This window comes from Podarcis vaucheri (assembly GCF_965113315.1).
Source record: "Podarcis vaucheri genome assembly, chromosome: 4".
Lineage (NCBI taxonomy): Eukaryota > Metazoa > Chordata > Lepidosauria > Squamata > Lacertidae > Podarcis > Podarcis vaucheri.
Window position 1 is genome coordinate 17,833,316 of NC_138762.1, and position 25,448 is coordinate 17,858,763.

A 25,448-nucleotide genomic window follows, 5' to 3' on the forward strand; every position below is an offset into this window, starting at 1 on the left:
TGGGGGAGAGCTAGGACAAGCATGTTTGTTCCACCCCACATTGCTAACTCCATCACCCTCTGCAAGTTGGAAGGATGGCTCCAAAAAGGGGAGCCCGCTCTGTGTGATTTAGAACTCTGGAAAAGTAAGTCCTATAGCAAACGATAATCAGTATTTCCCAAGGGGCATTGTGTTTCCTTTGCATTTAAACGAAGGGGCTGGAATTACATGGTGACAAGATCAAACCCATCCATTCTTAAGGAAATCAGCCCTGAGTGCTCACTGGAAGGACAGATCCTGAAAATGAGGCTCCAATACTTTGGCCACCCCATGAGAAGAGAAGACTCCCTGGAAAAGACCCTGATGTTGGGAAAGATTGAGGGCACAAGGAGAAGGGGACGACAGAGGATGAGATGGCTGGACAGTGTTCTTGAAGCTACCAGCATGAGTTTGACCGAACTGCGGGAGGCAGTGGAAGACAGGAGTGCCTGGCATGCTCTGGTCCATTGGGTCACGAAGAGTCGGACATGACTAAACAACAACAACGTAATAATTTACAGAATACAGTGGTACCTCTAGTTGCGGATACGGTCTGTTCCGGGGTGCCATTTGCATCCCAAAAAGTTCGCAACTAGAGCGGCGCTTCTGCGCAGGCGCGGAGCATGATGAAGCGCTTCTGCGCATGTGCAAAACGTGCAGAACGCTTATGCGGGTGCACGCACAGCGAAACCCAGATGTATATACTTCCGGGTTTGCCGCATTTGCAACCCGAAAATCCGCAACATTAAGCGAACGCAACAAGAGGTATGACTATAGTTAATTACGTAAGTTATGTAAGTTACACAGTTACAGTTTTGCCATTGCAGACAGTGAGGCTGATAGTGTAGCCTTGGGCGAAAGATGAACTGCAGTAGAAAGGAGACGGTGGTGCCTGCGACAAATATTGGGCAGAACGGAAAGCAGTGCTTTCTTACACCCCTGACCGTTAACTCGGCACCTGAGCTTTCATGGTGACTTTAAAATAAAGCCAGCACTACTATTATTTCATGAGGGGGAAATGTGTGGAAGAAATAAGTGTAATTTCCAGAAACTAGTTTAGCAGTTTAACTAGTAAACAAAGCCCCTGGAATGAGGGAGCATTTACTGCTGTTAACCAAGAGCTTTATTTCTCTTTTAGCTTATCTTATAAAGAAAGGGCATTTTGCTCTCATCGTCCAGAAATCAACAAGGGGAATAATGCTTCAGATTTTAAAATAATCATACATTTGGCTTCAGGATTATCTGCCTCCCATTTCATATTTAACAAATTCCCATTTCCCCCCCAGATAAGCACACACTCACTTTCAAATTAGAGGCTTACATCAGTAATTATATAAAATGATATGTTTATTTACACCCAAAGTCACATTTAACTTATTTTCCGGGGTATTTTATTATTTTCTTTTTCTTTTTTTTCTAAGCACCTCTGTTTCATCATGCCAATCTGTGATTTACTAAGCTAGCTAGACAAACATGCTGTTAGTGTTCAAAAGACATTTTATTCATACTGGGTAATAAAATTGCCCCTTATTATTCTGATGCCTTCCATAATGCCTGCTATCAGGAAGACTAGAGATGCTTGCATGTGGCGCTGGCTCAGAAAACCCCTCTGATGTATTGTATTAGCCTATGCAAGAGCTCGTTTCAGTTGCGATAATGAGCCTTTCTTAACTAAGAATGGATGAGAAATGCAATTTATCAAGGTTTTTATGGGGGAAGGGTGAAAATATAACTCAGAAATAAACAAACCTACGCCTTGATTTTTGATTGAGTTATCAATTGGAGTGTATAGAATCATAAGTGGTTGTACCAAGGAGGATGGTGAAGACCATCTACTAAGAGCATGGTGCTGATAACGCAAAGGTTGCCGGTTCAATCCCCATAAGGGGCAGCTTTATATTCCTGCACTGCAGGGATCGGACTAGGTGATCCACAGGGTCCCTTCCAACTCTATGATTCCATGATTCTATGAACTCAACCCTTATTAAAGAGATGGGGTATACTCTACATGGGGGAATTTAGCAAGAGGGCCAAAGGTAACTTGACTATTCTTTGTCCACAACGTTCAGACTCATGCATGCAAATGAATTGCTCATTGGTTGTAGCATGAAGCAAGAACTTTGAATCAGTCATCGCTGATTAAAAGCAACTTTTCCATTCCCCAACATACCTAGTGCAGTCCTCATAGGTAGGGAAGCTCAGATCGGTCTATATCTGTGCCAGTTTCACCAGTGTTAATGTGCATTCATGTGCAGCTTCTTTAAAAAAAAAACCAGTGTGGAAATTTGTATTAAAATGCTTGTTTTTATTCCAATGAACACATTCCTCAATGTATTTTATCGTAAGCACCATCCAATTAGCATGTTCATGAAATGCACAAGGACCCTTTTTCTGTATGCTAAAGTGGTCCACATTGGAAGTTTGGCTCTGGATGCTTCTAGTGATCCATCTGGAGACCTGTTCTTTTTCCATGTTACTGAAAATAATTCTGATCTTTCTTACAGGTCTCATAACCACGACTTCAAGAAAACTGGATCGTGAACAGCAGGCAGAACATTTTCTGGAGGTAAGATGAGATAGGGAATGTGTTCTAAAATGGGTGTGCAGACCAGGTTTGCAGAATCTGTTTGTCCTGCAGGATATAACCACATGATTCTAAATGAATTTGCTCGGTGCTATCACACTCCTTTGTCTTCTCCCCTCATTCCTTTCCTTGTGCCGTCTGATTCCTTTGGTTACTTCTGATTTAGTGACATGTTACCATTTCCTGTTACATCCAACTTGCAGAAACTATTGTTTGCACACAAACCATGATGGCAGACCGATTGAATTGGGTTTGCAACCCTGGTTTGAAAGCAGAGTATGGCTTGTACAAACCATAGTTTGTCCAGTTTGGATGTAAATGGCAAAATATGGAGATAGCAGTGGTGGGAAGAAGAAGAAGAAGAAGAAGAAGAAGAAGAAGAAGAAGAAGAAGAATAGTAGTAGTTTGGATTTGATATCCTGCTTTATCACTACCCTAAGGAGTCTCAAAATGGCTAACATTCTCCACAACAAACACTCTGTGAGGTGAGTGGGGCTGAGAGACTTCAGAGAAGTGTGACTAGCCCAAGGTCACCCAGCAGCTGCCTGTGGAGGAGCGGGGAAGCGAACCCGGTTCCCCAGATTACGAGTCCACTGCTCTTAACCACTACACCACACTGGATTGTTTACAAGGAGTGCAGGGAGCTTCTCAGCCTAGTGCTTTGTATTCCATCGAACCCAACCCACTTAGTAATCATATACATCTGCCCCATTTGGGCTTGAAGGCAACATCTTTATTTATCAGTGTTGAGGAAAAGCGGCCAAATGAAATTAAATTGCCGCAGAAGCATGTCTACTAATGAGAGGTTTTCAGGCCTGATATGTGTTTTATTGGTCTGTAGGCCTTGAGCATATAACTGGAGCACAACAGACGGAATACTTGCTGAGAATACCCCTTCAAATAAAATGAAAAAAGGCATCTATTTTTAATTGGGGAAGGAGTTGCAGGGCAGCTAATTTATTACACTTAGGTTTTAGTCGTCTGTTCCGGATTGATTCACATGCGGCTAATGAGGAATCTGTTACCTGGTATTTCAGAATAATAGGTTGGAGATGAATACAAAATCCCACTGTTGCAGGCTGTTTGAAGATGGAATAGTCAAGTGGGATGATTTAGCACACTACTGCTCCAGGATTTTCGGGACTAGTAGAAGCCAAATTGTGGACTGGCAGGTGCAAAGATTAGAGGTCCAGATTGGCCGCCACCTCTCCCCCCAAAATGATTAGAATGCATTAAAATTTACCCAATTGACGGCATGTTTCTCAATAACAAAAATCAGACAGGCTGTTGACAGTTTGGCACTAGGTTGTCTGAAGAGGAAGAGCTCGGTTTTACGACACTTGTGAAGCGTTTTGTGAAATGTTTGGCTCCTAATGTGGTTAATTAACCTCCTGGGGGAACCTTTAATTGCCAGTATAACCATGGCCTCCCCATAGCACCACTTTTGCCTTCCGGAATTATTTTATACTCTTCCTCCCATTAAGAGTCTGATTGGCATAAAAAGAGAATAAAATTGGCTCCCCGTGAAAAGATATCTGACTGGAGATTGACCTAAAAGCTTCCGTTTTCTCGCTTGCATGGTGTGTGCATGCCTAGGAGGGGCGGAGGGAGGCGTTGATGGGGCCCCAGGAGTATGGAGGTCTTTTATTTGATTCATGAAATAAGCCTGCCCTTATTTCCTCTATATTTGACTGTGACATAATACCCTTAAAGGTCTTTCTTTAGCCTATTCAGAACAAATCAGTGTGAAGCTTGAATTGGAATGAAAGAGTTGGAACTACATAGACAAAGGAGAAGACACTGAATTTGTAGGGCGTTTTGCTGCCACAGCATACTGAGATGAACTTTCCGTACATTTGTTTATTTGTGGCTTACCAGTAGGTGTTGATGGATTCAGATATTGGTTTAAAATCTTGTACATCTGTTCTGGTCCGAGACAGTAGTCCCATGTCAAACAAACCTTAGCAGTATCACCAAACAAGGAGATTTTCAAGGCTCCGGGGATGTCATAGTAATGTAGAGTTGGAAGGGACCCTGAGGTCCAACCATCTTAACTTTTTGTTGTTTAGTTGTTTAGTCGTGTCCGACTCTTCGTGACCCCATGGACCAGAGCATGCCAGGCACTCCTGTCTTCCACTGCCTCCCGCAGTTTGGTCAAACTCATGCTGGTCGCTTCGAGAACACTGTCCAACCATCTCGTCCTCTGTCGTCCCCTTCTCCTTGTGCCCTCCATCTTTCCCAACATCAGGGTCTTTTCCAGGGAGTCTTCTCTTTTCACGAGGTGGCCAAAGTCTTGGAGCTTCAGCTTCAGGATCTGTCCTTCCAGTGACCACTCAGGGCTGATTTCCTTCAGAATGGATGCGTTTGATCTTCTTGCAGTCCATGGGACTCTCAAGAGTCTCCTCCAGCACCATAATTCACAAGCATCAATTCTTCGGCGATCAGCCTTCTTTATGGTCCAGCTCTCACTTCCATACATCACTACTGGGAAAACCATGGCTTTAACCATACAGACCTTTGTTGGCAAGGTAATGTCTCTGCTTTTTAAGATGCTGTCTAGGTTTGTCATTTCTTTTCTCCCAAGAAATAGGCGTCTTTTAATTTCGCGGCTGCTGTCACCATCTGCAGTGATCATGAAGCCCAAGAAAGTAAAATCTCTCACTGCTTCAATTTCTTCTCCTTCTGTTTGCCAGGAGGTGATGGGACCAGTGGCCATGATCTTCGTTTTTTTGATGTTGAGCTTCAAACCATATTTTGCGCTCTCCTCTTTCACCCTCATTAAAGGGTTCTTTAATTCCTCCTCGCATCCATGATTCGTGGCCATCCACCATCTGATTTAAAACCTCCAAGGAAGAAGGGTCCACCATCTTCCTGGGGAGTCCGTCCCACTTTTTTATGACCTTTGGGTGAGATTTCAATTTTCTTGGGCTTCCTCTGAACAGAGACATCCAGCAAAGTATGTTATGCCCAGCAGAGCTCTTCTACTTGATAAGGTGTCTCTCCTGAGCTCTTCCACAAGTTCAGTACCATAACATAAAATCAATATAGAGAGATTTTAAGAAAGGTACATTTTCCCAATATCACCTTTGTCTAGCCTACTTCAAGCAAAATTCTAGATTGCTAGCTTCAAGGCTCTTTCACGGGTCTCAATATGCTTGTAAAAAGCAATCTCATTATAGTCCCAAGTTGTCGTTGGTGATGATGTTTTTAAGGCTTCAGGGACTGGTGATTAGAAGCCCAGTGACACTCCCAAGACACAGCAGAAAAAGAAACTGTGGCTGTGGAGGTTGAGTAACCAGACTATTGGAAGCTTCTTAGCCCAGCCAACCACATGAGCAGAGACTTGCATTTAACACCCCCTCAGAAAACAGGGTCTGGCCCTCTGTGTTGCTATGTTCCCGAAGCCCCTTTAATAAAAAAATCCAATCAGTGATCCTCTTATTTAAATTGCCGATCTGAACACTTTTATTCCGTTCTGATAGGTACTGATTGGTACTCCGTGGGCCGCACATTAAAATCCCCCACCCATCCCGCTTCTTTCCGAACTTGCAAATAAAATAGATCAAGCTTAAAAGGGACGGAGATTACATGAGCATTACATTACTTTATAGCCTCCAGCAACCCCAAATGCAGTTCCTCTGATTACTCGCCAGGAAAAAAAAAATGCCTTAAATGGATGGAAGATTGGGATGGTGGGTTTAAAAAGAAGAAGAAGAAAAACATTCGGTGTAGTAAAAGAAATGACATTTAGGTGGTTATCTTCTTGTGAAACAGATAAATGAAAATAAATACCTCCTACAAAGCGAGGTGTGATTGCGCTTTTCAGGAAACCTGTATTTACTTCTTTGCAGCGCTGCGCAATCTGAGCAATTCTGTCTGAGTCTCTCTCTCCCTCCCGCCTTCTTGTCTCTTTTCTTCTTCTCTCGGCTGCCGCTCTTTTTCTTTTGCTCAGTCAGGTATCTGAGGGAGCGCAAAAGAGATTAATATCTTATCCCTCCCGCTCAGAGAAAGCCCCCATCATCTTTTCTTATATTGTCATTACTTCATAACAAGATGTGAGAATAAAAAATAATAAAAAGTGGGAACGACATTCCCATGCTACCTGGTTCATTTTTGCTGTCGTTGTTTAAAAGGTGCACTGAATATTTGAGAATATTTCTGTGCATGCCACAAGAACTCTTCAGACTACATTGGTACCTCTGGTTGCGAACGGGATCCATTCCGGAGTCCCGTTCGCAACCTGAAAAGAACGCAACCCGCGTCTGCGCACGCGTGGGTCACGATTCGTCGCTTCTGCGCATGGTGTCATTTTGCGTGTCTGTGCATGCGCGAGCGGCAAAACCCGGAAGTAACTCTTTCTGGTACTTCTGGGTCGCTGCGGGACGCAACCTGAAAACGTGCAACCTGAAGCAAACGTAACATGAGGTATGGCTGTACTAAACACTGGGCCTGCCATCACAACTTTTAATCCTATAGACTCACTGTGCTCACAAGGACTTGTGCGGGTTCAGTCAATAATAATATATTCGTAATTGAAGGAGCAACGTGGTTTTATGCAGTATTTCATACTGTTGGGTTTTGTACTGCACTTATTTATCTTATATGCGAATGGCCTATGGCCCAAGCATTAATAAACCACATCTACATAATTAAAGGTTTCTCAAACATTCAGCACAAATATTTATTGGGGAAGCTGGCCATAGGGGTACGAAATGTCGCATTCGGTTGCTTTTAGAGTGATGGCCAGAACTGCAAGTTATAAGAACCGCAGGGCTGGCACCAAAATGGCAGCGTTTTATTTCGTTTCATCCTCCAAATTTTTGTAACAGAGTAAATCAAGCTCTATGTCTTTAATGCCACCGTTCTGTTGCTTTCCTTGCTCCTTTCTGCAAGATTAGCTCTTGCTTAGGTGATGATGGTATCAAGACACGAGATGAGTTTCACAACAGATCGTGGACGGGACGGGTCAGGGCTCCAGACAAGGCTGCTGTTTTCATGGCAGCTGCATGTTGTTGTTTTTCTGTAGTGCATATACATCAATCAGCCCAGACCTCTGTAGCAACATGGCTGTAAGCATTTTGCAAATCAGCCCTTTGCCGGGGGCTTCCTTTCCCTTCCGTCTCTTTGCTGCCTGTTCGTATACTGAAATTAGTTGTCTGATTCTGTTCAGGTAGCAAGCGGAGTGACAGCTGTCTTAACGCGCATGCTGAAAGTGAATCATTTTCAGATATGAATATACAAGCGTCTCCTCTCTTTTTACCACCAGTTTCCTTTGAGGTGGAGAGAATATAAATTACGGCTGCTCTGCTCTGCCAGTGTACATGTGCAGTTTGATGGAAGTGAAATGTTTAATCCAGTTACAGCTCATTGACTTGCACATTGATGCTCTAAAACAGGGAAAGGGAAAGAGATCCAAACCTTTGTGCTCAGCTCCAAGGTTTGGAATGAGCTCTAGCTTACGTGAGGTCATTCATGCCTTCCTGGGCAGCCAGCTAGCACTAGATCTGTGTTGAATCCTGCCCCCAATTTTTGGGTAATCTCATCCCCATGAGAAAAATTCTGGAGTTTTTTCCTGCCTCTTTCTCACAGTGCTTGAGAAATCATGCTATAATTTCATTTTAGATGCGTTGGCACTTAATGGACTTAAAAAGTGGGCGAGGGGTGCCATCTTTGCTTTCTCTTGCTAGTCTGTTGGGTTTCAGCCCACCCCCCCCCAAAACCCCCCCCCCCCCACTGATATCCTTGTCTCAGCTTTCCTTTCCTAGGAAGGCAGCAGAGCACAGACCAGTGGAAAGATGATTTGCAGAATGAAAGGAATGGCTGCTCGGCCAGTGCAAAAAGCAAAACAACCACCACCACCCACATTCCACCCATGGAATATTTCACCGAAATCTCCCACCATTTGATAATCTCAGAATGCAATTTCTTTTCTCATTACTTGACCTAGAATAGTCAAGGTGGGGGATGTTTAATGGGAGAGGAAAAAATGGCAAAGCTCTTATCTAGTTCTGCCGTGACAGTTTTTGTGTCTAGTAAGTTGAGATTTTTATAGAACCTCGTGCCTTAAGAGCTCTCTCTTTAGCAAGGGAGAGCTTTAGTTGATAATAGGAGACAGATTTCGCTTTACATAGCTCCATCTGGACACCACAAATGTGTTTCTTGAGCAATTTTGTCCTTTACAGACACACATGTGAACTTTATTAACAGCAAGTGTTTTCATATTGTGAAACAGGCATAAACTCCACCCTGTTCCCACCAAATTATTAGTGGATTTAGTTGTCGTAAAGAACTTTCCTCTTCATATATACCCCTGTATGCTTTAAGGCCTTTAGAGAAGACTTCACCCCCCCCTCCCCAATCCATTTCAAGGTCTTCTCTAGTACCCTCTGGGTGAAATCTGACCTTTGACCCTTATGTTCTTTATTTCACACATGTGGGAGAGCCAGTGTGGTGTAGTGGTTAAGAGCGGTAGTCACGTAATCTGGGAAACCGGGTTCGTGTCTCCGCTCCTCCACATGCAGCTGCTGGGTGACCTTGGGCCAGTCACACTTCTGTGAAGTCTCTCAGCCCCACTCACCTCACAGAGTGTTTGTTGTGGGGGAGGAAGGGAAAGGAGAATGTTAGCCGCTTTGAGACTCCTTAAAGGGAGTGAAAGGCGGGATATCAAATCCAAACTCTTCTTCTTCTTCTTCTCTTCTGGTCATTATGCGTTCTACTGAGGCATGTGGGATATTATCGGTTTCTACTTAGTTACTACAGGTCATGACTTCTTGAACATTTTTGAACATTTCAAAGTTCAACGAGTCTATCCGAGTTAGTGGAGCATGAGGCTTCTGCACGCATAGAAGCATAGAGTCATAGAATTGTAGACTTGGAAGGAACCTTGAGGGCCACCTAGTCCAATCTAAAGCATCCATGACTGATGTCCATCCAACCTCTGCTTAAAAACCTCCATGAAGAGTCTTCCATGTAAGTAATTTGTCCTGAGTTGAGGTCTGAGAATAAAAACTAAGTAGGCACAACACTGGTCAGAAATATTAGCAGTCCTTGGCACTGCAGAGTTGCTGTAAGCATCGTCTCCCTCTCTTTCTGAGCACAGCCCTTCAATCAATAATAGGGATACAACAAGTTGGGATGTAAGATATAATAATAATAATAATAATAATAATAATAATAATAATAATAATAATAAGATGATTTATTATTTATACCCTGCCCATCTGGCTGGGTTTCCCCAGCCACTCTGTGCAGCTCCCAACAGAATATTAAAAACAAGATAAAACACCAAACACTAAAAGCTTCCCTAAACAGGGTTGCCTTCACATGTCTTCTAAAAGTCAGATAGTTGTTGATTTCCCTGACATCTGATGGGAGGGCTTTCCCAATGACATTGCTTTCCCTTCCTACCTGTATTTGTCACATACAGCACTGTTTCTGTTTTGCTGCAGTTTGCCTTTCACTGGAAACTACTTTGTCCGTGCTGCGAGCTATACTGTTTTGGGAATTCTCTTCCTACCTCCTCCCCCCTCTTAATATTTTTTTGCACTTCTTCAAACCTCAAATTATCCCTGAGTCTGCTTGGCTGTTGCTGTTTTTGCTACGGAAGCGATTTAGTCGTTTTCAAACATTGGCCAAAAGTCTAACAGACTCAGATCTAACTTAAGATTTTGTACAGCCATTCCTGTTATAACCTTGCCCACATAGCACAATGACTATCCCTTCCTGGCATGCAAGTGACTGAAGTTTTAAAACAGGCAAGAGTCTGCCTGAGACTTAATGGTTTCCCAAGAGGGCATTCGGTGAATTGGAACTTGTCCTTATGTCTCGAATATTCGCTTGCATAACTAGACAGAAATTCTCTGGGATGACTCCTGCGTTTCCCAGAAATAAAGCAGCTATGTAGTTAAGGCTATATTTTGGAGGACTTGGGCTGGCCAAGTAAGAATGGGAAGTGAGGGCAGAATGTAGAATAAAAGCCGCATGTGGGAATAAAAGGAATTCTGAGGCCAGGACTTCACCAGCCCTTTATCCTGTGCACAGAGCAAGTCCTCCATAATAGGTTTAAGAATCTGCTTTATTCTCATTTTGAATAATAGAATTGTAGCATTGGAGGGGATCCCAGGGGTCATCTAGTCCAACCCCCTGCAATGCAGGGATCTCAACTAAATCATACATACAGAATTTGGGTGGCTGGTGAAAACACTCTGCTCTCTAAAGAGTTTTCTCTCTGAGATACTGCCCAGTGTCTGCATGCTGGTTCTTAGCTTACCTAGCTTTTTCTATTGGGGTTGGGTTTTTTTTTGTTGCATTTTTAAATGTTTGATCTTTTATTATGTTTTTATATGTGTTGGAATCCACCCAGAGTGGCTGAAGCAACCCAGCCAGATGGACAGGGAATTATTATTATTATTATTATTAGTAGTAGTAGTAGTAGTATTAGGCGTTGTGCAGTTTTATTATTTTATATCCTGTTTTATTTTCTTCTTGTATCGGCTGCCGAGTGCTGTTACGGGTGGTGAACAATTGTAAAACAAAACCCAAAAAACTTGTTCCGCAGAATGAGAAAGTCTGGCTGCTGTTACAGTTGTCTGTATTGATAAGTAGGCACATAGATTGCCATGCTGGTCCTAATTAATAGGTTCCAAAGAGATGAAGGATTGTCAGCTGCATCGCTGAGAGCGGTCCTATTTGATTTTCAGGTCCAGTAGCTCCCCCCCTTTTTTTTACATGTGGCCTGCAGTCTACAGCGAAATTCTGCCAAGCAGCTAACAGCATCGTTTCAGAGACTGCTGTCTTCCTCCTTCCTGCTCTTACCGCTGTTTGGGGAGTCTTCTATGCCCCTTAATTTTTAAGAGAGGCACTTGAGAAGCACGGCTGTTCAAAAACAGTAGGAAGGCTAAATTATGTTCCTTTAGTCAGCAGTTTTATAACACAAAATGCAGTTAAGGGTTTTCTGCTTTAACTGGAGTGAGTGTGAACAAAGAAATGAGACAGTTATGCTGTGAGATATATATATATATATAGTAGATTTTACAAGACTTGAGGGCAGTGTAATATTTTCAGCATCGCCCACAGCAAACATGTTTTCTTCTTCTTCTCCTCCTCCTCCTCCTCCTCCTCCTCCTCCTCCTCCTCCTCCTCTCTGTCTCTCTTGGGTTCTGGTTCTCTTATGGATTATTCTGACACTTTCTCTGAATTTTCAGCTTTTGTTAGAAAAAAAGGGGGAAGCCTCTGCCTGTTACTTTTCCTTTCCTTCTTCTTTGGCGATCACTCGTAGCCAAGTAAGATTGTCTTCAGTTAAATAACATTAAACATATTGGGCTATGATTCTCTACGATTGAGCAGTGATTCTCTGACACACACTTCAACACCTCTGACTGTAGGCCTGGTATTTGTCCTGTGGACAATGATGGTTCCTCCATCACATAAGAAGAAGAAGAATAAAAATACAGTGGTACCTCTGGTTACGTACTTAATTTGTTCCGGAGGTCCGTTCTTAACCTGAAACTGTTCTTAACCTGAAGCACCACTTTAGCTAATGGGGCCTCCCGCTGCTGCTGCGCCGCCACTGCACGATTTCTGTTCTCATCCTGAAGCAAAGTTCTTAACCCAAGGTACTATTTCTGGGTTAGTGGAGTCTGTAACCTGAAGCATATGTAACCTGAGGTACAACTGTAGTTCTGACGCATCAAAGGCCCCCAGCATCCTCTCCCATATGCTTATGAGGAGGACACGAGAGCAACAGACCTCTCCTGCTGTTGTTCGCAAGTGACTGGATTGGTCTCCAGTGATGTGTCTAGTCCCATTTTATAGAACCCTAAACCTAGATTCAGAACCATGCTGGGCTGGAAGAAGTTTGGATGAGGCAAGGGTGCCCCTTCTTCAACCCTGCAGGCAAGCGAGCTCCGTTGCTCCACTGACCACAGGTGCAATGGCCGGCCACTGCTTCCCCAAACAGCAAATTGGGTGGAAGTGACCACTGTTAGTGTCCAGTAACCAGCAGAAACCCTCAGAACAAGGTGTTTGGCATTGGGAAGGCCAGCAATGCGTTGCTGAATCCTGAGTCAACTGCTGTGCTGTTTTGTGATGGCAACAGACCTGAACTGGGCTTTTCCACCGCCACACCCTGAGAGCTGCATTGCAAAAATGTTGTTTCCTCTTCCACACACAAGCAGTGGGGTTGTGGGTGCAAGAGTCGCTGCACCCCTTCCTTTATGCACCATAACTACTGGCCAGGGATTTGGATTGGTCTGCCTGTTAGTGACTACCTTGGTAGCAGATGCCATGGTTTGGCTATGCATTGTGTGAAGAAGTTATTTCTGTTGTCTGTCCTGATTTTCTTGCCATTCAGCTTTATTGGATGACCCTGAGTTCTCACGTTATGAGAGAGGGAGATTTTATTCATCATTTTTAGACTTCTGTCCTGCCTCCCCTTACTCTCCTTTTTTAAAAACTAAAAAGAGAGAACAAAATGTTTTCATCTTTAGCCCTAGGGAAGTTTTACGAGACCCCTGGTGATTTTGGCTGTTCTGCACCTTTTCTAGCTGAATATCCAGCCATTTTTAACATCAAACATCTCTGAGACATGGTGACCAGAAGCGTACGCACTATTCTAAGTGTCGTCGCGCCATAGGTTTGTATAAGGGCAGTACAATGCGCATCCTAGCTGTAAGCCAAATTTGTTGCGAAGGGTTTGTTTAGATTTATTGCTTGCTGTGCCCCCGAGGCTCAGGAAATCTAACGTAAGCTAACATAATGGAATAACTACATAACCCCATAATTAAAATAAACGGAGCAAACCATCAGGAGAAGAGGACGCAGCAGAAGAGAATATCGGGATAAATAAAATTGCATGGTTCTCGCTCGAGGAAAAGATAAAGGGGGAGCAGAATGAGGGCTCAAAACAGGAAGCTAAACATACATAAGAATAATGGCGGTTCCAGAATATAGATCCTTCAGCTTGCAAAGCTGTTTATAGAGCAGCACAGTAGCTTTGCTGAATATTTATAGATTATTAATTAAATGGTCATTGACTGGGCAGTGTATGCGTCACCGTGGAAAGCTATTCCAGCTAGGTGGCCTGGAATTCTTCACAAAAGACGAAGTAATGGCGACGCACATTTTTTGTTTGCAGAAATTTCAAGCTGAGAGGGCTTCTCTGAAGTAGCTCTTTCTAATAGATTTTCGCTGCAAGTGAACAAGAGGCGAATTTATGAATATTATTGTAATACAGTATTATAAAATAATAAGGGTAGTAATAGTAATAATAGAACTGGAGAAGGGGCAATGGAAGCAGCAGCATTTGCACATAATTCCTAAGTGCAGAGTACTTCACATCATGTAATCCTTACAAGGACTGATGCTTGCTTCATGTTCCCTTGTGAGAGTCAAGTGAAGTTGAGTTTCAAGTCAACAACTTCCTGATTTGCAGCTTAATCCTTGAAGCACTGCACTACATCAGCCCCCCTGTGGAGGCATTTAAAGGGAGGAGGAGGAGGAGCTCACATTTATGCAAAATTCGAAATGGTGGGACCTAGCTGAGGCTGCAGTTTACCCAGCACTACATCAAAGGGAAAGGAGGCTACGGAAGGACACAGAATGGGCAAAGTCTGTGAGGAGCTTCGTCTCAATTTCCAAAATGAGAAATGAAATATACTCAGAGTCGCAAAGTGATTTCATGCTCTTTATTCAGCTCATAGTGGTGAGGAGGAATGAATGAAAGTCCTCTCACAGTATCTGCTTTATATACATTATTTACACAATGGGCTGCACATGATTGGCTAATTCCGGAATTCTACTGTAAGCCAATCAGGTTGTGGATTCACTTCTATCTGGAGCAGGATTGGGTGGTTCCTGCCAACCAATCATACTGCTGCATTGTTCTAGGACCAATCAGACTGCTGCATTCTGAATCCTATTGTTCCAGGACCAATCAGACTGCTGCAGTTTGTATCCTATTCAACTCAGTACATAACAAGAAACCACCACATCTGAGGCATGTTTTATCAGAAGGAAGCCCTAATGGTTTTGCTGGAGCTAACTTTCAAGTAAGCATGCGTCAGGAGTGCGTGCAGGAGCCAGGCCCTGTGACCAGTAGGGCTTTGCAGGACTGGGGCCTTCCTAAGTTTGTTCTGAAGAGGCAAGACACAGCCACACAGGTGAGGCCGCTTGGTAGCTCACTGCACGTGGTGGCAAGAGCCAGGAACGGATATAAGGTCAGCATTTCCCTTTGGCTCTTTGCCACAACAACATGTTTCCTGCCTTGCTGTGTTTGGCTTCTTGCTTCCTGACCCTCGGACCTCAGCTTCCTGGCTCCTTGCTTCCTGACCCTCGGACCCTTGGCTTCTTGACTCCCGGCTCTCTGACGCTTGGACTCTTGGCTTTCTGACTTCTGGACTCTCATTCCTGCTCCCACCCCGCCATCTTGCCCCCGGTCCCGACGTCCTCAGCTGGGACTTCGATCGCCCATAGACAGGACCGTGACAGCATGCTTAGGATTGTAGCCTTATCATAATTTCCAGTTTCTGGTTTATCTGTACGTTTTTTAAAAAAAAATCAACTTTTTTTTTCAAGTAACTATGGCATGGAGAAAGTGGGAAGAGAAAGGTTTTTGTCTTTCTCTAATAACAATAGAACTTTCTGATGGTAAGAGCTTTCGGACAGTGGAACTGTCTCCCTCTGGAGGTTGTGGACTCTCCTTCTTTGGAGGTTTTTAAGCAGAGGTTGGGTAGCCGTCTGCCATGTGTGCTTTAGCTGAAATTCCTGAATTGCAAGGGGGCTGGAATAGATGACCCTTGAGGTCCTTTCCACCTCTACAATTCTGTGATTAGCTCAGGGTTCAAACCTCTCCTCTCCTTCTCCCTGCAACCCCACACTTTGCTGCATGCTTCTTAAACTCTGTAGCTCTGCAGTGATGTTGGGCTTACCTACCAAACAAAGAAGGGCTCTTCTTTTTGCCGTCTTCCAAGCATCCAGAAGGGCGTTCTGATTCATTAAATATCTGCGCTTGTATTTTTCATAGTGTTCTGACGCTTCAAAGAGACTCAAGCAGCATGATGTCTTTCATAGTTTGCCTTTACCAGCTTTTCCTGTAAGAAGAAGCGTATGCTTTACCTCTGCATTATTTTGTTAAATATATTTAAAGCCCCTAAGCATTGCCAGGCCCTCACATTTACTACTGCTGTATTGCTTTAATTCCTGGGGTGCACACAAGGACTGTGGTCTCTTCCCTGTGGCTGAAATAGACTTCAAAATGGGCCAAGCATGGGTTGACATTCCTGACAAAATCATTCTGGATGGAGGTGACTTTGCAGTAGGTGTATTTAAGGGCACCATTTCGTTCCTAGCAGTATAGCCACATTTTCTTCTTACTCCGGGTAGGAAAAATGTGTCTGGAGAGGCAAAGACTAAAATCTGTATCAGGCCGCAAATAGAGAGAAGTCATGCATGCAGGAGTAAGCAAATGACAAATAAAATTTAGGATCCTGTTGTTATTTCCCCTCCTAGTTTAACAAATAATGTATCATTGCAAACAAAATGTCTATTATTCACCAGCCGTCGCAGAAGAAAGCAAGGCTCCAGAATTGTCATAATTTGTAGCGTGGTGCCAATAAAATATATGGATAGGAAACCATCTGAATCACATGAGGATTATGTGTAATAGATAGGGTAGTCTTCAATCTTTCCTTGAACTCATTTTTCAAAGGCAGCAGAAAGCCGTAGATTTTTCCATCTCTAGCGCAGGAGGGCATAATTAAATGGCGAGTGGCTACGCTGAAAAACCTTATTCAGAGTTGTAGGATAATTAATGTTGGCATCCATTTAATTCGTATCTTCATCCATCATGTGTGTGTGGGAAGATTTCTTAGCTTGTATATAATCATAATGAATTTGTTAAGTCTTCCAAGTGCCACAAGACTTTTTGTTATTTTATAATCTTAATGCTGGGAGAGGCTGTAAAACTGGTTGCCCGTGGCATTGGAAGATGGATTTGGTTTCAAGTAGAAATGTTAAGATAGCCACCATTGGTCATGCTGTGCCAAATTTCTTTCCAAACGTGTGTGGAAGAAAATGGGATAGATTTTCATCACAAAATAATATTTATTGCTATTGATTTTTTATATATATATAAAGTTCTTGCTGCATTTTACTATTAGTGTTTCGCAGTATATAAATGCTGGATGTTTTCATTTTCTAGTTTAACCAGTTCTGCAAGTTAATATTTAATTTATAATCACAGACCAGACACTGCGGGTTTTCACCAGGAGATCATTTTTTGGGAGGAAGAAAAGGTGCCAAGTCTCTAAAGTATCAAGTGCGATGAAGTTTACCCTCAAAAAGCAATTTCTTTCTCTTAGCCTGAGGAAGTCAAGATGCCAAGAAATAGGGGAATATCATGAACCATAATTTCATTTTCTAACCTGTCACATTACAAAGATAGTTTGTAGGGTAGTATGTTATTATTTTTTTCTATCTATCTTTCTGAGAAATGTGCTTATTCCGAATAGCCCTATAGGAGTTTCTGAATGAATATATCCAAAAGAATAAAAATGTCAGTACTTAATTAATCTGTTCCTTTCTTCCGAATAACTTGGAAGGAAAGTAATGCAGGGAGATTTGTAACGTATAGGGCTGGTTACAGATTTATGCCACCTATGCCTAATCCTTTTTTAAGTGAGGAGGAGGGGAATGGTGTGTGTGTGTGAGAGAGACCATGGTGCAGACCTTTGTCATGGCCTGATGGGGTATGGATTCAGCAATATGGACACTAAAAGGTAAAGGGACCCCTGACCATTAGGTCCAGTCATGGCCGACTCCAGGGTTGCGGCGCTCACCTCGCTTTATTGGCTGAGGGAGCAGGCGTACAGCTTCTGGGTCATGTGGCCAGCATGACTAAGCCGCTTCTGGCGAACCAGAGCAGCGCACGGAAACGCCGTTTACCTTCCTGCCAGAGAGGTACCTATTTATCTACTTGCACTTTGACGTGCTTTTGAACTGCTAGGTTGGCAGGAGCAGGGACCGAGCATCGGGAACTCACCCCGTTGCGGGGATTCAAACCGCTGACCTTCTGATTGGCAAGTCCTCGGCTCTGTGGTTTAACCCACAGGGACACTGGCCTTTACCAAATATATATATTTTTGCAGCCAATTCCAAAATTAAGCAATGCTTTGCAGAAAGAAACAGAAGTACTTGAGAACACAGGAAGAGCCAGCTGGATTAGACCAATGATCTTTCTAGCTCAGCATCCCTTTCCCACAGTAGCCAACCAGATGCCCTTGGGAAGCAGGATCTGAGCGCAAGAACAAGGAAACCTCCTGTGGCTTCTGGCCACTTGAGTTCATGAGGGCACTGCCTCTTTGGCCGTGAAGGCAGAGCATAGCCATCATGGCTAGTCGCCATTGATACCCTCTTCCTCCATAAATACGTCCAATCCTTGGGGGCCATCACTGCTTCCTGTCAGAGCGAGTTCCATAGTTTAACTTGGTGTCATGTTTTGTTTTGCCTGTGCTGAATCTACTCTCGGTCATTTCTGGTAGGCAGCCCCCAATGAGAGGAGGAGCACATCTCTTAGCAATTTTTTTCCACACCAGTCCCCAGCGTTGTTGAAGTAAGGGTATCAGAAATGCAGCTAAGTAGCTCAGATCATATACATAACTGACACCCTTCTTTGAAAATTAAACCAATGTCCAGACTTGATCATTCAGAAGCTTTACTTGCAGAAACTTATACAGCGGTGCCTCGCAAGATGAAATTAATCCGTTCCGCGAGTCTCTTGGTCTTGCGGTTTTTTCGTCTTGCGAAGCAACCCTATTAGCGGCTTAGCGCTATTAGCGGTTTAGCGGCTATTAAAGGCTTAGCGGCTATTAAAGGCTTAGCGGATTAGCGGCTAAAAGGCTATTAGCGGCTTAGAAAAAGGGGGGAGCGGGGAAAAAATCGGAACACTCGCAAGACGTTTTCGTCTTGCAAAGCAAGCCCATAGGGAAAATCGTCTTGCGAAGCAGCTCAAAAACGGAAAACCTTTCAGTCTAGCAGGTTTTCCGTCTTGCGAGGCATTCGTCTTGCGGGGCACCACTGTAGATGAATTAAGACATAATATTTACAGCCACTTGCATTCTAAGCATGGGCTTGCAGTCTCCTCTTCTAACTTCCAAACCACTGTATTTTCCTCTCTTTCCAGACCTCGGCACTCGGCCTTCTGTATCTCATACAGGCCAAGCCTTGCAGCTCCTATGAAAGATTCCACTTTTACCTTCTGCTGCAGCTTTTGTTCTCTTTCTTTCCAGCAGAGAAAAAGCACTTCCACACTCTATTCAACTTAGCAGTGTTCACTGTGGATTCTAAAACACAGTCACCTTGCCTCACATATAATGGAGTCTCTCCTTGACTCCCATGTGACCAGTGTTGGCCGATCACATGAGAACTACTAGAGCAGTGTTTTTCAACCACTGTTCCGCGGCACACTAGTGTGCCGCGAGATGTTGCCTGGTGTGCTGTGGGAAAAATTGAAAAATCCGAAAGATTTTTTTTCTTTTTTAAAAAGTCAAATTTTCACCCACTAGGCGGGCGCTGGACTGTGTCCACCCTATTTTCCATCCATCCTGGGTGGGGATCAGATCGGATGGGATCGTCGGATGAGAGCGGACAGGCGGTCCGCTCTCATCCAATTCCCCATAGAGAGCAGCGGGGCTCTGACATCTCCCTCTCCGCACACAGTGGTGGTGTGCCTCGTGATTTTTTTCATGAAACAAGTGTGCCTTTGCCCAAAAAAGGTTGAAAAACACTGTACTAGAGAACTCTCTAGAATTCAGTAACCAACCAATCAAATTTAAACACATAGTCATGCATTCAAGCATTTACAATTTCAGTAAATTAAATTACTATACTTAACAAGCATCTCTAACTGGAGGATATAAAAGACCAGTGACTTAGACCAGGGGTAGGCAACCTAAAGCCCGGGGACCGGATGTGGCCCATTCGCCTTCTAAATCCGGCCCGCGGACTGTCCAGGAATTAGTCTGTTTTTACATGAGTAGAACATGTCCTTTTATTTAAAATGCATCTCTGGGTTATTTGTGCGGCATAGGAATTCGTTCATTTTTTCCCCTTCAAAATATAGTCCGACCCCCCACAAGGTCTGAGGGACGGTGGAATGATCCACGGCTAAAAAAGGTTGCTGACCCTTGACTTAGACCATGGAAAGCCTCCCCCAGTTAGAATGGTCAAATACTGTACTGTCTCTCTTAGTATAAGGCAGCCTTTTCATAGGTTTGCACAGACGATGCTCATGCGCAGTATGTTTCTATGCACCTCTCTGGGTTTTGAGATGTTTACAATTGAGCTCCCATAAGGCTTTTTCTTTCTTAAGCAGCAGTTTACTACCAAATAAACATGTGTTTTTCGATGCAAACACATTTCTTCAAATCCTCTTTTTTTGAGGGAAGGAAAAAAGCACACAAAACAAAGCTTCCTCCTAACAGTGTGAAAAGATTTGTGAAGCATAAAATGTATTTGGTATTCAGTGACATTTGCAATCTCATTATTCCTAACCTGAGTGACCTTTCCCACATACTCCTATGTCATTATTTTTCCATATGTCACTTAAAGCTGTTTTTACTGCACTGCAAGGAGGACTTGAAAGGGCCCCATCCCAAACTTTTATTTGCTCAGGAGCAACTCCCATTGGTTTCAACAGCTTCTGCTTCCTAGGAAGCACACTGTAACTTAAGATTGCAGCCAAGAAGCCCAATTCAGCAGGAAAGCTCCATTGAAATATCTATTGACAAAACCTGCATTTATAAGTCCTCGCGTGATCTTATTTTCATTATCAAGGCATTGGCTTTCTTATAGTACCCAGCCATTGTTCTCACTTGTGTGATCTCGTCTTCTTTCTTTGGCAATCACTCGTAGCCAAGTAAGATTGTCTTCTGTGAACATGGTTTTAACAGTGAGCCTGTAAGTGACTGTGGAGGCCAATTCTGGACCTACACGTCCTTCCACAGTGGGGACATTGGTTCCTGGGTGGGAGTTGATCACGGTGAGGGTTTGCCAAGTGGACCTTCCTCTTAGCACGTTTCTCCCTTGCATCCTGAGTTTGAGTGTCTTCAAAGCCCATGTCACCTTTGGTAAAGGCTGTTCTCCAATTGGAGCGCTCGCAGGCCAGTGCTTCCCAGTTGTTGGTGTTTATACTACATTTTTTAAAGATTTGCCTTGAGAGAGTCTTTAAACCTCTTTTGTTGACCACCAGCATTACACTTTCCATTTTTATGTTCGGAATAGAGTAGTTGCCTTGGAAGACAATAACCAGGCATCCATACAACATGACCAGTCCAACGAAGTTGATGTTGAAGAATCATTGCTTCGACACTGGTGATCTTTGCTTCTTCCAGTACCCTGGCATTAGTTTGCCTGTCTTCCCAAGTGTTGTGTAAAAATTTTCAGAGACACGGTTGCGGAAGATAACAAACCTCGTAGCACAGGGTTTGCCAATGTCTGTATGTCCACGTGTACACCAAAATTGTGTTCCTTCATGGGAAATGGGGGGAATAGGTTGGCAGTGTGTGGGGCTGAAGCTAGTTGTTGCTGAAGTCAAAAGTGGGCAGGACTATCACAGAATTGTAGAGTTGGAAGGGACCCCAAAGTTCATCCTGAAGCACAGGATTCTCAGCTAAAGAGCTAGCCTCTTTGCTCTCCATCTTTCTGACAACCCCTCTCTGATCCTTGCTTTGCTCTCATTTCTGACACCCCTTCTCTCCTTCTCTGTCTTCATATCCAGAGGGCTGCTGGGAAGGGGCAGATCACTCTTGACAGGTGTCTGAAGTGATCACTTACAGATAGGGGTGGCGGGGAAAGAAACTTGGTTCAGCTTGCATTTAAAAGTGAGCTCACCAAATCTTTACACAAATCTTTACTTTAAGTTCTCCAGACAGTGTGCACATACTGTGATTAAAAGGATGCGTGTAAATGCAGAGATACTGTGAATATAATGCAAAAAAATGCAACATTTTAAGGGGAAATTGCTTTGCGCATTAGGCAAAAGGATATTCAGAAAGGTGTGTATTAGACTAAATTCTCACGGCTGATGAATTTGCATGAAGACATACAAAAGAGTTGCAAACTTATGTGGAAATGTGGAGGACTGAGTTGGAGATCTGGAACTGAATGTCCATCCGTACTTGCAAAGGGCTTTTGAAATTAGGCCACAGGCTGCCCACAATGTGCAGTAAAGGTCCACACATTTACTCAGCAGTGAGTCTCATTGAACTCAGCAATGCATACTTCCAACTAAAGAGGCTTAGACTCACTTCAGCACAGCAGCTGAAGAATGGATTTCCATTTCTTGGGGATTCAGTCAAATTTGATAGTTTACCAGCTTGCAAAATGATGTTGTTTTCCCCCCAGTCATATGCAAAACGGATAGGAGATGAAAGGCATTTAAAAACATAGAAATAGAGAAATAAAGGAGAAGGACTGTAGGATTGAAACTACCTTTGCTACTGCGGGTGTGTGTGTGTGTGTGATGTCAGGGGTCCTATATATATCTGGGCCAGGCAGCTTGGAAAGGGAGGAGATTAGAATTCTTCAGCAATCACCATAATTTTAAGGAAACTTTGAAGGGAAGGTGTTTAGTTCCCGCTGGCTGAGGAGATTGGAATCAAGCAAGTTGCGTGAATAGAAAATGAATGGTAGATGAGCCTGTGAAAAGATGGTAATGTGATGAGCTTTGTAGTCTGAGCATAGCTCTCAGCAGGCACAAGGACTCTGAGAGAAGTCAGGCTGAGAGATACTTTATCCCCCGAAGTGCGCAGACAAGAGGTTTTGAATGACTATTATCCACCAAAGTAGAGTCAGTGGAAGTTAAGAGAAGAATGTCTCCCCTACTATCAATACTCGATATAAAAGCTTTCCCCAACTCGGTCACCTGCAGTAATGGAGCTAGTTTAAAAGCAGGTGGGATGTTAAAGGTATGTTCTAAAGAACGCTTGCAGGCTTTTGGGCTTTCACAAGGTCAAATTCTTTGTCTTTGCAGTATTGTCGGCTGCAGTGGTAGCCAATGCGGTACCTCCAAATGTTATTGTTCTCATTTCTGGCCATTGGCCGTGACCTGGGAGCCTTTTTTGTGCTAGCCTGATTATTAGCCTAATAATAATAATAATAATTAGCCTTATTATTATTATTATTATTACTTATATCCCGCCCCTCTGGGCAGCTCTCAACAGAATATTAAAAACACGATAAAATATCAAATGTTAATAATAATAATAACTTTTTATTTATACCCCGGCCAAGACCGGGCTCAGGGTGGCTAACACCGAATATAAAATACAGTAAAAACATTTTCAAACAAACAAATAGTTGATTAAAATATAGGTTAAAATACAGCTTAAAATGCAACGTTGTATTAGTGGTGGCCAATAAATCAAGATCATAAGGGGAGAAAACGTCAAATATTCACCAGGGCCAACTATCCATGCTGGTCCTACATGGGCCAGCAAAAAGAGCCGAGGGAAAATTTATATACAAAATCCCATATAAGGGGTTCCATCAAAATAAAAATAAAAATGAGAGGGGGGGTCAGACTGAGTCCAGCGCAAAAGCCAGGCGGAACAGCTCCGTCTTGCAGGCCCTGCGGAAAGATGTCAAATCCCACAGGGCCCTGATCTCCTGTGGTAGACTGAAAAGCCCTGGCCCTGGTTGAGGCCAATCTAAATTTTAGGACTCAGGACTTCCAAAGTGTTGTTATTTATGGACCTTAAGGTCCTCCACGGGGCATACCAGGAGAGGCGGTCCCGTAGGTACGAGGGTCCTAGGCCACATAGGACTTTGAAGGTCAAAACCAGCACCTTGAACCTGACCCTGTACTCCACCGGGAGCCAGTGCAGCTGATAAAGCACTGGATGAATGTGATCCCGTGACGAGGACCCTGTAAGGAGTCTCAACATGGCATTCTGCACCTGCTGGAGTTTCTGAGTCAGCTTCAAGGGCAGCCCTGCGGAGAGTGAATTACAGTAATCAAGCCTGGAGGTGATCATCGCATGGGTCACTGTGGCCAGATCAGGGCGAGAAAGGTAAGGGACCAACTGCTTAATACGGCGGACATGGGAAAAGGCTGCCTTCCCTAAACAGGGCTGCCTTCAGGTGTCTTTCTATATTTATACATTTCCCATGCAATTCGCATTTGGGTTTCCCTCCACACTTTGGTGCCACTCTCCTGGTTTTCGTTCTTCAAATTCTTTAAATTAGGCCCCTTGAGCGGTTTTAGTTGTTGCTGCATTTTTTCTCTGCAGACTAATTCTGACTTGCAGGTGCAGAATTTTTCTCTCTCTCTATCCTCAGTGCTGCATCCCTCAAAATGTTGAACTTCGCTCATCTTCAAATGATACTGCCACCTCAGCACACTCTTGATTAATAAGAACAGTTTGAAAAGAGATGAGAATGGCAACAAATTTGCCTCTTCTCAATAAAAACGAATAGGGAAAAAATGCTGAGCATTTTTGTTTTGTTTTGGTGGATGAACCTCACACAGCATATTACTAGCTCCTTCTTGCATTGTGTATATATATATATATATTTGTGTATTTATGAAGGATGTAAAGTTAATAGAAAGCCCACACATAATATTCTGGAGGAGGGGGGGGGCCTATTGTGGAAGTCATTTTAAATTTATAACTAGCTGTGATAACAGACCTCTGCAAAACTGCCATAACTGGATACAGAAATCTAAATTTCTTGCCCGTTGAAATGCTTAAAAAGAAAGAATAAATTCCAAGCCACCTCGCCCCCTTCCTCTCTTTTCACAGTTGGCAGCCCTTCCCTCCCTCTCCTTATTTCTGTTCTCCCTGTGCTTTTAAGGTAAAGAAGAGTATTTGGCTAACAGCACATTTCTCTGCATGTTCACTCAAAGTTAAGTCTCATCTTGTTCAGTGGCATTTACACCAAGAAGCGCATAGAATTGCAGCCCAGTACTTTTTATTTTATTTGCGTAACTATTAGTTATAGTGCAACAATGATAAGAAAATTTCATAGTTGCTTCAGATAACTTTTTTAAAAGAAATGCAATTAAAGGAAAAATTCCACTTAAAGTGTGCCTTCATCGCATGCCTTTTGTCTTCGTGTGTTTACCAATATACACGTACTCCCAAGATACTCACCCCCTTACAGAATCTCCACGGTGGGGAAGGTGGGTAGGAATTAGGGTTGCCACCTTTGGTGTGGCAAAAAAAATCCCCAGACAGGTTGGAGGGATTTGAGGAGCTAAAAATTACTTTACCAGGTGCTACTCTCTTGCTTTTGAATTACGGCGCTGGAGGAGACTCTTGAGATTCCCATGGACTGCAAGAAGATCAAACCTCTCCATTCTTAAGGAAATCAGCTCTGAGTGCTCACTGGAAGGACAGATCCTGAAGCTGAGACTCCAATACTTTGGCCACCTCGTGAGAAGAGAAGACTCCCTGGAAAAGACCCTGATGTTGGGAAAGATGGAGGGCACAAGAGAAGGGGACGACAGAGGACGAGATGGCTGGACAGTGTTCTTGAAGCTATCAGCATGAGTTTGACCAAACTGCGGGGGGCAGTGGAAGACAGGAATGCCTGGCGTGCTCTGGTCCATGGGGTCACGAAGAGTCGGACACGACTAAACGACTAAACAACAACAACTCTCTTGCCTGAGATTCCACCGGACCCGTGCAAACCCCCTCTCTTGCTCTTGGACTAATCCACCTCTGCCTGCATGTAACTCTTTCTCAAGCCTCCCTCCCTACTCTCCAAACAGGCCTGTGCAAAAAACAACAACCCTTGCTCTCTTGTCTCCGAGTCTCTGTCTCCAAACCACCCACCTCTTCCCACACAA

The 25,448-nt window shown here is 43.5% G+C and overlaps 1 protein-coding gene across 10 annotated transcripts in view; it reads left to right on the forward strand.

Annotated features, from left to right (window-relative positions):
* FAT3 (FAT atypical cadherin 3) overlaps positions 1-25,448 on the forward strand; it is a 460,237-nt gene that overhangs the window by 296,415 nt on the left and 138,374 nt on the right. For all 10 annotated transcript variants that reach the window (XM_082218934.1, XM_082218933.1, XM_082218936.1 and 7 more), the window contains exon 4: positions 2,523-2,584. In XM_082218934.1, coding sequence (XP_082075060.1) covers positions 2,523-2,584 — 62 coding nt within the window. The remainder of the gene's footprint in view (positions 1-2,522; positions 2,585-25,448) is intronic.